Below are 15067 nucleotides of genomic sequence, written 5' to 3' on the forward strand. Positions count from 1 at the left end.
ACTAGTAATGTTAATTTACAATGGTTTAAATCAAACTAGTAATGTTAATTTACAATGGTTTAATACAAACTAGTAATGTTAATTTACAATGGTTTAAAACAAACTAGTAATGTTAATTTACAATGGTTTAATACAAACTAGTAATGTTAATTTACAATGGTTTAATACAAACTAGTAATGTTAATTTACAATGGTTTAATACAAACTAGTAATGTTAATTTACAATGGTTTAATACAAACTAGTAATGTTAATTTACAATGGTTTAAAACAAACTAGTAATGTTAATTTACAATGGTTTAATACAAACTAGTAATGTTAATTTACAATGGTTTAAAACAAACTAGTAATGTTAATTTACAATGGTTTAAAACAAACTAGTAATGTTAATTTACAATGGTTTAAAACAAACTAGTAATGTTAATTTACAATGGTTTAAAACAAACTAGTAATGTTAATTTACAATGCAATACAAGAAAACAACTCTTAAAACACAAATGCCCATTTAACTTTTATTCAGTTATATGTACTCAAAGAAACACTACACTATGGGTGAATGTTATATGTACTCAAAGAAACACTACACTATGGGTGAATGTTTGTGCTAATAATTATCAATTGTAGCAGATATACCTTGAACATTTTTAAAAATGGATTTCTTTTCTTGAAAGTACTGCATGAGAAAAATGTTGGTATTGTGCTGATACAAACCATAATGTTTTTATCTATTGATAATGCTAGCACTTATTTAAAATGTTGGGATTGTGCTGATACAAACCATAATGTTTTTATCTGTTGGTAGTGCTAGCACTTATTTAAAATGTTGGTATTGTGCTGATACAAACCATAATGTTTTTATCTGTTGATAGTGCTAGCACTTATTTAAAATGTTGGTATTGTGCTGATACAAACCATAATGTTTTTATCTGTTGGTAGTGCTAGCACTTATTTAAAATGTTGGTATTGTGCTGATACAAACCATAATGTTTTTATCTGTTGATAGTGCTAGCACTTATTTAAAATGTTGGTATTGTGCTGATACAAACCATAATGTTTTTATCTGTTGATAGTGCTAGCACTTATTTAAAATGTTGGGATTGTGCTGATACAAACCATAATGTTTTTATCTGTTGGTAGTGCTAGCACTTATTTAAAATGTTGGGATTGTGCTGATACAAACCATAATGTTTTTATCTGTTGGTAGTGCTAGCACTTATTTAAAATGTTGGTATTGTGCTGATACAAACCATAATGTTTTTATCTGTTGATAGTGCTAGCACTTATTTAAAAAGGAAAACTGTTTTAAAAGCTCCATTTTTAAACAATATTTATAAAATCCACAGGTATCATATTAGTAAAAGTTAATTTCTTGTTATGAGGAAAGATGATTTGTTAAAATTTGTGTTCTGCGACAGAGATTTATTTTTTGTACCATAGTTGTTTGTGTATTTCTGGACATCTAATATGGTTATTAACAGTTTTACTAAAATAAAGCAGAGAACAAGGTAAACCTGAAAATGACCTCAGAAGGTCAAAACATTGTTCTATGCTTTATTAGCAAAAGTGTTAATACCCATAACAGATGTCCTGAGATACATTTTTACTTCACGTGGATTTCTTATCATCGCATAGTTATTTTTCTAACTGCCTAAATCTAGAATGCCAAAAATGTGAAACTTTTTTATGGATTTCTGTCTGTGGTGCCATTCAATGGATAATGCTACATTGTACTTATTATGAACAAGCACATGGACAAATATATACACACTATGTCCATAATAATAAGATATTGTTTTGGTTCAGTTGTCTTTTAATAATCAAAATGAACTGACCTTTTATATAGGTTTTCAAGACTTATTTAACATTAATTCATATGACATTTGTCTGTTGTGATTACTTAACACTGATTCATATGACATTTGTCTGTTGTAATTATTTAACATTAATTCATATGACATTTGTCTGTTGTGATTATTTAACACTGATTCATATGACATTTGTCTGTTGTAATTATTTAACATTAATTCATATGACATTTGTCTGTTGTAATTATTTAACACTGATTCATATGACATTTGTCTGTTGTAATTATTTAACAATGATTCATATGACATTTGTTTGTTGTAATTATTTAACGCTGATTTATTTAACATTTGTTTAATTATTCAGCAGACATAATTTAAGAACCTAAGAAAAAATATAAACCTCAATTTATCATGTGAAACACCACTTGTCACTGAGAAAAGTTACAATAATGGTACACAATTTTTAAAACCTCTATGGTGAGTAAACTAGAACCAAAACACCTCTATACAAGAAGCCTAGTCTTGACTTTTATTTATCCTTCTCAAGGGTTAATAATAAGTGGTGAAATGCCCACAAACTGGTCTAATTCAGTGGTAGTTGTTGAATTGAATGAATGAATGTGATCTGCTTTCCTTTTGAGTATTTACTTTTATCCTCATTCTTTCTTTCATCAACATGATACTTACACGTTAGCTTCATCAGAGAGCTCCAAAGGATCATTAGGATGAAGTTCAGATGGCGAAGTTGACCTGTTCCGACCGAAGGATGTCCGTAACATGTGGGATTCATCCACCCATACGGCTAACTCTTTGGTAGGCCCTAATTATATAAAAAGTAACATTAGTATTGGTAATTTATTTCACTACTACAACTTGTAATATTTACAATGATTGTAAGTATAAACACTGTACACAGAAGAGAATTTGTATCATAAAAATCATATAGGTGTAAAAATTATACAATTCTCATTCACTTCTAAAACTTAAAATTTTGAAACAGAAATTACTTTTATTATTTATTTTGAATAAAAAAAAACTTATTATTGTATAATAAATACCAGTAACCACTTTGAACAACAATGACTTTAAAAACAAAGTAATCCCACATTTCATTACATAAAAGTGGCTAGCCTACATCACAACTAATTTTACATATGCTCACATGGTTGTTCAGTGCATTGTACAAAGAAAACATGTAAAATTGATCCACAAAAGAACTTTTAACACACACACACTGAGATTGTCTCTTTTTTTTATCTACATTTGACAGTAAAATGTAATAAATGGACTTAATTTCTACCTTTCAAAAAATGTTTCTTTTTCATTTTGTAATCTGTGAAAATTTATGCAATTAAGCTTAAACACAGAGGTTAAAGAACACTCTGGTTTAAGCATAACTGTCCCTAATTCCTAGTTAGGGAATTAGCTGTAGATTAAATGGAAGTTTACTAGTTAACAACACCTCCCACCTGAAGAGGTTATTCTTAAATAAATAGTGGAGTCCACTCTCACTCTTATAATCCATCCACTGCTCAAAGTGTGAAATGTTTGGTATCATTATAGTTTGAACTAACAGTTCTCAAATCTGCAGTCTCACACACTAATAACCACCACGTTCAGACTTGGTCATGCTAGTCACATGCAAAAAAAAAAAAAATAATTTTTAAGATTAATTTCAATCCTAGAGAAAAATTGTCATGTTTAATAAGCACTGCTCAAATACTTTGAATGTTTTTGATTAAGCTGTTGATAGCATTTTTCAGTATAAATGAATAGTCTATTTTATTTCTGGGAAGGCATGATAATCCAAACAATGAAGTTTTATATCTTATTTTCCAGAAACATTGAAGTTTAGTTCAACTTTAGTGGTGCTTGTTTACAATGGAAAGCGACACAAGAAGCTAGACGTACATAAATATGTACAAACACAGGAATGGTGTGACAAAATGTATTACTGATATTCTTACAAATGCTTGAGCTCCACAAAAATATTAATTGAATTTCTCGTTACTTTTGCTTCCCAAGTATTTCTTCAAATTTTGCCATTAAAATAATCTTCATATATCTGTTTTACTCTATGAGTCTGTTCCTTATGCATGGCTACACCTTCAAAGCTATAAATGTGAAGTTGGAGTACAGATACAACTTTTTGTGGGAAGAAACATGTGGCCACAGCCTCAAATGTCATTTTAAAGCTACAAACTGAGGCTAAAGTGATTAATATAGCAACTTTTGCAAACAAGATGACTAACTGGTCTCCAATCGTAAAGGTCAGAGGTCTATTATTCACATTTATTCTGTGAGTGAAGACTACTCCTGATCATTCTGTCCATGATCAAGTGTCTATTAAAATAATTTAAAATCTATAAGCAGTATTTATTTGTTTCTCTGCTCATTCTCTTTGTTCTCTTCTGCTTTTCCCTCCCTCTTTCAACTACACATACATAGTTACTCTCTTAACTCCCCTTAATCGACAAAGGCTAGTGCTTTCTCTCAAGCACATGCACACACATCAACTAAATAGGCTTGCTTCAGCCATATCTTTTGGTTTTCTTACTTGCAGAAGAAATGTATTCAGTTTTGTTTTGATTAAAATACCTTACTATGTTTACACTAATGACCACAACATCTCCAAACATCATGCTTACCTTTCTCTGTTTACACTAATTACCTTAACATCGCATCTACCTTACTATGTTTACATTAATGACCATAACATCTCCAAACATTATGTCTACATGGTAACTATAACATTCATGATATCATAAAAACACAGGTTCAAGAAGACTCCACAGAAATGAAATAAAAACCCTATAACCCAAGCACTTTCGAAAAATCCACCTTTCAAATGTGCTCAGGTTATAGGGTTTTTATTTCATTGGTAACTTTAACAGTATATCTCTATATGGAATAACATCAATACTTATTTCATTCTCTAACTGCTTGAGCTATGCAATGATTGAATGGTAAATATGAATGAAAACCTTAACATGGGCATGCTGGGCCCACTGGAACATAAATATATAATTGGCAGCCTGCCTCATGATCAGCTGGTTTGGGGAGAATAAAGGGTTAAATGTGGGGATATTGAAAGCAAAACAAACTGGTACTGAAACAGAGTCACAGAGTGCAAATTATTATTTACTTGTAACGTTTGGCTAAATATAGGACTAGGTTGTCTGTATTATATTTGTTTCTCTTCCATACTGATATTAAATTGAGGTTCTATGTCACCAAATAATTTTGAATATTCGCACAAAGATACTAAAAATAAATGTTCCAATCTTTAACTGTTATTTAGAAATATCCTATTATGTAAGATCAATATTAATTGGGGGCACATTGTTAATTCTAATTCTTCAAAATGTTTTCTTGGATATTCAAACAAAGTTACACAAGGACTATCTGCATTAGCTGTCACTAATTTTGAACCTACCTACTGTCAAGAGTGTTATTATGTATATAGGTTTAAATTCTTTACAGTAGGTGTCTGTGACTTGTTGGTGATAAATCCGAACAATAAACAATCATACAATCTACTTGTGTTAAAATAATAAATTCAAAGCAAGTCAACCATAGGTACAAAAAATATTTACACAAAAGGATATCACAGTTGTTTTTAAAACTCTAAATAATTATATTTTCTTGTCAAAATTCCACACAGACTAGTTTAGTTACTTAAGAATCCAACTGAGAAGACTAATTATTGTTCTTTATCTTCCTTTCTTAAAATAAAATCAGTGATAAATTATCTTACATTACTCCATGGGTAACCACAATTGTATCCCAAACTCTATCCTTTCCATCAAAGTTCCAACAGGTGGGTTCAATTACTTTAAAACACTTACTCCCACTTATCTTTGTTAAACTGTGAAACTCGCTTTAAAATATCACCTGTTATGGTTAAACCCATGTTAATACAGTCTGAATTAATTTTCACTAATTTAACATCTTCTGACTTCACTTCCTTTGTTGGTTTCAACAGAGCCTTAAATAATTGTTTTTTTCTTCATCAAAATTTTGCACAGGTTGGTTCAATTACTTTAGAATACAACTGAAAATTCAAATAATTTTTCCTATCTCTGTTGTTTCAATACAGCTGTAAAACCCACTACAAAAATCACCTGTTAAGGCTAATCACTCATACATGGGTTAACTTCATTTTTCTTTCCCTAACCACTAACCACCTTTTTTTTTCCAAGTGAACTTCACTTAACATTCACTCACTTGGTTACCTACAATTACACATTTTACAAGTGAATCCTGGGACTTTGTACAAACTAGGAGACACTATGATGTAACAATACTACAATAACTGATCTACACACACAATGTACAACTCAGAGTTTAGGAACATAATTTGTCATAGCTATTACTTTTAAAATAATTAACTTTTAACACGTTAAGAAAATTAATAAATAATAATTAAATAGTAAATTACTACATAAACTAAATAATAACTATTAAGCTAAATAGCCTTATATATGTGTAGTTCTCTCTCGACAAGACATTAACTGAACAGAACATAACTACATATCCCTTGTTCTTTACCTTCAAGCATTCAAACAGAATAAGAAACATATGGATGAATAAACTTTGCCCATCAAAACAACAGTCATTAAAGAGTAGCAATTGTTGGCATCCCAGACTGCATAAAATTGTCTTACCACGAGTATTTTGTTAGAAATTAACACAAGTGTGCTTCTCATTGAACTTACAATTTTAACATAGTTTTTCTGGATCCTAATTCACTCATCAAACATAGTAAACAGGTTGATAAAATGTTCAAATCAACTAATATCCTATCATGTATTGTATCATGACCTATGTTTCTTAACATGTAACATTTCATGAAATAATGTTGTTTTTTAAAACTGTTTCTTAATGCTACAAGATTATTATTATTTAATGTTACTTACTTTTCCTTAAAATAATAGAAACTTCTATTTGGAGGTTATTAACAGCAGTTAAAACTGTAAATCACTTAATAGACTGTACAATATTATGATTATATTTTTAGCAGAGGTAATCTGTGATTTAGAGCATTATTTTCCATGAAAACAGCTTCTGGACTTTCAACAATAGAAATTATTGAATAGTACTTCATATCAGCATCTGACACTCCACATTAAAATTCTGATTATTTAACAACAGCATAATAAACAGTTTAAAGTTCTTTCAAAATTGTAATTTCTGTTCATATGAATTACTGTTAATTCTTTTGGATACATTTTAAAAATTGTATTTTATCAATAAAGTAAATAATGTTTGAATATTAGTAATTATTAAAAAATCCAAGAAATACATCTGCAGAACAATTATTATAAAAGTTTAAAAAGAAAAACACAGTAAAAACTAATAAATTGTGTTTGGTACAGTAGAAATTTCTATGATCAGTTGAGCTCAAAAGCGAACCAGTTAAACCATTATGTCATTGATAAACTGGATAGAAAATTTCAAAAATTAGCATCATATGTTGTACAAGTGCAGCCACACACTGTTAACGCAATAAACATTTACTGCAAGTTACATCCACATACAACAGGAAACACAGGAAGTGGTAACTACAAATTACCAATAACCTGTTGTTATTCTATCTCCTATTGTCCCACCAACTTTTGGTCTTCATCATGTAAATACTCCCTTTGAGGTACTGAAAGGAAGAGGGTTATCAGAACAAATAACCTCTTATATTGTACTTCCAATAATTTCTTAAACACAACAATATAACAAGCCATTCAAACTCATATTACTGTTCTGTTTGTAAATTAGTGAAGCAGAAATAGTAATAAGGTTGAGATACTAATTCGTCACAAGATGGGAATTACTGATTAATCAGAAGCTGGGTGATAAACAACTAACCAGGAGTAGAACTGGGTGACAAACAACTAACCAGGAGTAGAACGGGATAATAAACAACTAACCAGGAATAGAACTGGATGATAAACAATTAACCAGGAGTAGAACTGGATGATAAACAACTAACCAGGAGTGGAACTGGATGATAAACAACTAACCAGGAGTAGAACTGGGTGATAGACAATTAACCAGGAGTAGAACTGGGTGATAGACAATTAACCAGGAGCAAAACTGGATAATAAACAATTAACCAGGAGTAGAACTGGATAATAAACAATTAACCAGGAGTAGAACTGGATAATAAACAACTAACCAGGAGTAGAACTGGGTGATAAACAACCAACCAGGAGTAGAACTAGGTGATAAACAACCAACCAGGAGTAGAAATGGGTGATAAACAACCAACCAGGAGTAGAAATGGGTGATAAACAACCAACCAGGAGTAGAACTGGATAATAAACAACCAACCAGGAGTAGAATTGGGTGATAAACAACTACCCAGGAGTAGAAGTGGATAATAAACAATTACCAGGAGTACAGCTGGGTGATAAACAATTAATCAATTATGTGTGAACATTGATTGATCATAACAAGTTGTAATGTAAAATAATTGATCACTGAACATCATGATTAAATCAATTAATGTGACACAAAAAATAAACCAATCAAAATTGGTATTCTAGTTATTACAGTTTTGAGTATTTCCACTATACAAGTAATTGTAATACTGTCATTATGATTTTGTATTATTATTTTTGATTAATTCAATGTTCTTAAGCTTAACTGATTAGTGCCCAACTCATGAAAATAATAAGTTAACTTGAATCATTACTTCCAATTAATATTACAAATATCCAAGTTTCAATTAGTTTGTAACTGGTTTGTACTTTCCTTGAAATCTTAGAGAGTTCACAATGAGCAAATTAATCTTGAATTAATGTAGATGAAATTCACTTAAGAGAGAGCTAGCTAGCTCTACATTTTCATTGATTAAAAGCTGAGTTTTTCACATCTGAAACTATGTAATATCTTCATAAAAATATTAATGTCCGATGCAGATCAATAGATGTGGGGGATAAGTTGACTAACTGGAAAGAAAAGTGCTTTGATCCAAGAAAGCGTAGGGTTGTTACAAAGGGAGTTTGGTCAAAATGGATTAGTGTTGCAAGTGATGTACTTCAGGGATCAGTCTTAGGAGCTCTGCTCATTTTGATTTACATTAATGACAAAAATAAAAGAATGGCCAATAACTTAAATTTGCTGATGATGTCAAGGTCTTGAGTGTTGCTAGCTGTGAAGAGGAAACTGTTACTTTACAAAAGGATCTAGGTCATTTAATAAGTAGGGCAAACAAATGGCAGATAGGTTTTAATTACAATAAATGCATATTGCAGGCAGGTTATAATGATTTTAAATTATTAGCATAATTTAGATAAGAATAACCTTAAACGAGTCATGAAAGATAAGGATCTTGATGTAGTGGTTGACCAGTCTCCTAAGCTGTTGTTAATGGAAAGGCAAATAGGATTTTAGGTTGTATCTACAGAAATACTGAATACAAGTCTAAAGAAGTTATTATTTCATTGTACAGATCACTGGTAAGGCCACAATTGAAGTATCATGTTAATTTTTTAGCTCTTTAACTTAGAAAAAACAATAAATCATGGAAAAGGTTAAGAGAAGAATTATTAAAATAGTACCTGGGATGGAGAGGTTGTCAGAAGTGGCCTGATTAAAGTGTTTAAGGTTATAAAATGAATGTATAATGTTGATAACTTTAACATTTTTCATACTTAATAATGAGAATTATAGAACTTGGGTGCATAAATATAAATGTAAGAAAAGTAGATGCTGTCTTCAGCTAAAACAATTTTATTTTCCAAATAGGGTGGTTAGCTTGTGGAATTGGTTACCTTTGCATGTTGTGGAGGCAATATATTTGAGCAAGTTTAAAAGAAAGCTTTATAAATATACGAATGAGCAGAATTTGCTTTAATTTTTTGCTTTTAATAGTTTTACTGTGGCTTAGAGAATTAGATAGTCAAAATGGGCCAAAAGTTCCCTTGTTATCACTAAACATTATGTTAAATGATTTGTAATGCTTAAAACTTACAAACGTTCCTTGTCAAATATGTGAAGTTTACAATTCATAAGTATTATTCACAGTTATACCTTCCAAGGTTTATAATATACTAACTATAGTAAACTAATAATATATACTGTTTAATCGAACATCATATTGGTTACATTTATAGGCATGAGGAAAGTTTCTTGGAATTTCAGCCTGCACAACAATACCAATAATACACCAGTGTTTATGTACACACTGTTGATTCTTATACTCAAGAGAATCTTCTATCTTCTACAACTTTAGTAAATAGGTAGGAATTTCATAATATAAATTTAAAAGTGAACATCATGTACATTTCTAAATATAAATTGATATTAAAACAAATATAGAAAAATCCATCACAGTATATATGTACATACACATATGTAATCCATTTAACGTGCATCTATACAAATTATTATATTCCATAAGGTGCACAACTGATAAAGGTATAAAATGCAAATTATGACAAAACCGTTACAATATTTCGTGTTACTTTTCAGTAGACTTACCAGTTGACAATTTAGTGTATCGGAACTGAACAGTGCATGTTCCTCTTCCACCTGAACAAGTGGTAACTATAACATCGCCTCCCTCAATGCCTCCTGTTGCACGAACAATGATCTTACTGGGAGACTTCCACTCTACATACAACAAACACTCAATTCCACCTATTGTCAAACCTTTAAAAAAAAAAAAAAAACATTAGAAAGCAACATATAATGGTGTCAAAACAAATATTTTAACACAAAAATATGTATATATCTTTGAATTCTTAATTATTATGCATCCTACGCTAAAGACAACGTATATAACTTGTATTTCTAATAAATAAAACTGCAACTTGTATATCTGCAGAACAGTTGGTTTTAGATAGAAGTACGTGGCAAACCACCATTCTAAACTTCAGTGTTTCAAATGCTACTTAGTAACTACAATGGCAAACACTGAAGTTTAGAATGAGATAATCATAGTTTTACACTTAAACATTTTGAAAAAAATATCTACACAGTGTTTGGGCTGTGGTACATAAAAAATGCTTACAGAAATTTTTGTTGTTTTCTTTTCAATCATGTCTAACACCAGTAATTTTAATTAATTCAGACAGATTGTACATAATTGCATCATTAATAATTAATAGCTACAATAATTCTCTTCTTGATGTATAAGAAATTTTCAAACTTTATAGGTTATTTTTGTTTCACTCTGCATATGAAAAGTTTGTGAAAGACATTTGTTTCAGACTTAAGTTTCAGCAAAGATGGGACCATGGTGAGAACTCTGGACTACTGTTGATTAGTGACACTACAGAAGAACAGCTTCCAGGTCTATTGCAGTCCTTGGTACTATTTCATCCCAATTCTTCATTGTGCTCAACCTCATTGGTTTATCATCATTCATTATCAGTTGCCACTGAAACTGATTTTATAATGGCTTCTGTCAAGGTCCTAAATGTCAGTACTATACCACACATACTCTCCACTGCACATAGAGACAGCTTCCAAACCATATTTAAATAAACAGAGTCAAAAATCCAGCAGTATGAAGTACGGTAACTTTATAAATATGTACAAAATGTTGATATCATGAACACAAATGTCATTCTCACCAGTTCAGTGACATGCTACTGTGGATTTAGATGTATTGCTTGGTGTTTTATTTTGGTTTAGTCTTTTTACCTTCTTCACACATTGCCTAACAGTTCAGAAATTTCAACTCACATAATTGGTATAGGTTTACCTATTGTTTAACCTGCAATATATGAAGTGTAAATTTCTCATTACAAAAGAAATCAGTTGTAACCATAAAACTCAATAAAAGGTATTTCTTTGTATTCTGTTTACCTTGCTGGAAACTCTTCTTTACCTTCTGGATGGTAACAAGTTACTTGTTTTCTATCATCCATTCAAATGCATCTAAATAGTACAAAAAACTTTCATTTCTTATATGTAATGGTTTTTGTTGTGGAGCAGCTCAGTCACTCTTGGTTTATAATTCTTTACATGAGCAAGATATTTGTAAGTTTAGCACAGTGTATGTTTAACTTTGTCAGCAATCACTATGAGAAGACGGATGATACACCATGGTAACAACAGTAGCAGTCCTTATAAAGCTACTGAGGTAATTTTGGATCTTCAAATGGGTGTGATCCTCCTAATTTGCCAATACCATTTATCCTTCTGATGAAAAAGTTTTTGATATTTGGAGAAAACAAAATATAGCTAAAACAACACAAATCTTGGAAATAGGAGATATAGAACATAAATATCAGTTTAAAGCTAAGTCAGTCAAATTTAGGGATAAACACAGTATATTAAAAAATATATAGCTTAGTTACCTCTACTCTGTAATAAAAATTATTAGGATTAAAATGGATGAGACGAAGACTCCAGTTGAAATGGGAGACTGATATAATGGAAATATATAAACTTAAATTTAGATAATATTAATCTGTTGAAATTCCTGGCTATCATGAAGATTTAACATACTTGCTTAAAAAACTTGCATGAAGTGGCTCTTTGTATAAAATGGGCAAACTGTAGACTGTTAGGATCAAAGGTTGTCAAGAAGCTAATCTGTATGGGTTACAGTGACAGGATTAATTAATAGAAAATTGTATATTGTAGTTGTTATAAGCCATCTGATCAGACAAAAGTAGTCAATCAGAAATGTTATGAGAAAAGAATTGTTAATAATAAGAATATAGATATGATAATCATATAGTGTATTTAGTTCTACATGCATTATATAGGATTACATGGAATCAATAAGTGAAGGAGATTTCTTGAAGTGAATTAGGATTATTCCTATGCCAAACACTTAGTGCTAACCTGAATTAACAGATGCCATTTGAGACATATCACCAAGTGCTAACAAAAATGCTGTTGCAATAGTCAAAGTAGAGGAATATTTTGAAAAACTGATCAATGACTTCATTGCATAATTAGGTTTGATGTTTTGTTATATATTGAGGAAAAAATAAATATTTGTTATTAATTTTTAAAAACCAAATTTTGAATCAAGGTCATTTGTTAGAGAATTAGAGCAATGAATTAACAGCTGCTAGACAGACTTAGGAACAATTTGCAAATACTCTTTTTAATTCAGGATAGACATGTTCCTAAAAGTATAAAAAGAACAAGGAAGATCAAACCTAGCTTGTTTCCTAAAGATGTAAAATCAAGGTTAAGTGCCACAACTTTAACAATATTAAACTGACAAAAATGTTACAAGACTTACAGAACTATAGGAAAGCTAGGTATTTGGTATAAAATTTAATTAGGAAAGCTAACTAGATTATGATAAACAGTTGCTTGGAAATATTAAGTTTAGCATACTTAATGAAATCCTTTCTATTAAAGGTAAACAAAGTGTTAAAATAAAAATTAAACTCTTAAAGGATGCCATTGGTAGAGTTTTTGTTGAAGACTGAGATATCCACTTATATAAATATTTTCTTCTGTTTTATTTTGGAAGAGCTTGATTTAAAGGTTTAAAATATTTATTTGTTTCAACAGACTTAATAAAATTACCTGTTTCACTGATGGAAAGAAATTATTAGAAATACAAATTTGAATATTTAAAATAACAGGCTATGTTCTTTGGGAATTAAATTCTATCTAATGATTTATAGATTTATATACTTAAGCTTTATTTTTTGTGGACAACCAGTAGCTCTGATGGGCCAAATGACTGTTTAATAGTTTTCTTTTACTTTTAAAGTTAAAGATAAAACATCAGAGTTAACACCTTTGAAAACAAACATCAAGTGAAGCATTAATTAAACTAATAACTTTAATTTCTATAATGTGTGGTATTAAAAAAAGGTTATTGATATATTCCACACGTGTACAGATATTATGCTTATATGGTTATAGCACAGCTCCTTATATTTACTCTTTTGGATGTTTGGGGATTTTATATGAACAACCACACAATTGTTTAGGCTATATTTCATACAAGGACTTCTTCCAGATTTAATCTCATGAGCCTAGTTTTTGCAACTTTTCTGAGGATAAGCCCTCAGAACCTCATAGCATCAGCATGCCGATTGTGCTTTGCACAATATGTGTAAGAAAAATACAAAAATATAATAAATTAATTCAGTTTTTAAAATACATTGAACTGTATGTTGTTTTTACCCTTAACTTAATGAATTTAACCCCCAGCTACACAGTTTCAAATTTAAAACTCTTAAATTCTTTGTTATAACTGTGTTCATTTTTACAACATACACAGATACATCGAGAGTTACTAACTTATTATTTATGTGTATATATATATTTACTTTTTACATCCTGTGATGATTGGCCCAAATTCTCGCCTCTCACTGTCACTTTGGTTCCAGGTGGTCCTTCCTTCGGAGAGAGACCTGTCACTTTTGGTGCCGCCATAAACTTTATATTTAAACAAGCTTTATATGAACTCTTTGTGAGAATTATGTTCAATCATATTTAGTTCATTACGCACTGAACATTCTTAATTTTTGTTTTCTTAAAACAACATTACATTTTCTTTCCTTCAGATATATTGCATTTTGAATAAACAGCCTATTACTTCCCATCCACCCATCTCATACATCTATTGTGGTGCTACCTATAAATAATATTTTTGATAACTAGTGTTACTCTTATTAACCTTTTATTGTTGTTAGCGCCTAATATTTCAAACAGTATAAAGCAAAAATAACAGTTCACATACAACTGTTAAATGTTTCACCCTGTTGCCTTTTATGGTTATTTTCTTTTTAATATTTGTTATTTCGTGAAACTTTTATTTAAATTTATTTTGCCCGTTGCTATAGTTATCGTTTATCTTTTTCTTTTCTTTTCTTTTTTTTTTTTTTGGGGGGGGGCTATTCTGACTTTTACAATGTTAGCAAAGAGGAAAGCGGTACAGGTTTGATATATGAATATACTATGTATTTTTGTCTTACTCTAATGTTATAGTATTTTTTCTGAGTTTTTCGTTTATTCAATATCTGAGTAACTTTCGCACAACATGTAATCAAGAAATTTTCATTCATACTTGTATACTTCTGTATCTGTTTTGCTCCAGATAGAAGAGTAATATTACTGCTCTAGTGCAGTTGTCAAAACATGTACTCTGCAAAGTCTTGAGTCAAAGAGGTAATATTTTTCTAGGTTAGTGTCTTGTACTAGTCGCTCTGGATAAATACGATGTTTTATGAGAACTAAGTGCAAGCTACGTTTTCGAAAGTTATAATTCGTTTGTTACTTAAAGAGGGCTACAAGTTATAATGACAATGTTAAGATATACTTTGAAATAACTAAC

General features: G+C 30.2%; 1 protein-coding gene across 1 annotated transcript in view; it reads right to left on the reverse strand.

Moving 5' to 3' along the window:
- LOC143231735 (exocyst complex component 2-like) overlaps positions 1 to 14373 on the reverse strand; it is a 79751-nt gene extending 65378 nt beyond the window's left edge. The window contains exons 1-3 of the mRNA XM_076466358.1: positions 14061 to 14373; positions 10285 to 10455; positions 2491 to 2623 (exon numbers count right to left, since the gene is read on the reverse strand). Coding sequence (XP_076322473.1) covers positions 2491 to 2623; positions 10285 to 10455; positions 14061 to 14166 — 410 coding nt within the window. The 5' untranslated portion in view covers positions 14167 to 14373. The remainder of the gene's footprint in view (positions 1 to 2490; positions 2624 to 10284; positions 10456 to 14060) is intronic.
- Between the last annotated feature and the right edge of the window lie 694 nt (positions 14374 to 15067).

The sequence above is a fragment of the Tachypleus tridentatus genome, chromosome 11, assembly GCF_004210375.1.
Source record: "Tachypleus tridentatus isolate NWPU-2018 chromosome 11, ASM421037v1, whole genome shotgun sequence".
Taxonomy (NCBI): Eukaryota; Metazoa; Arthropoda; class Merostomata; order Xiphosura; family Limulidae; genus Tachypleus; species Tachypleus tridentatus.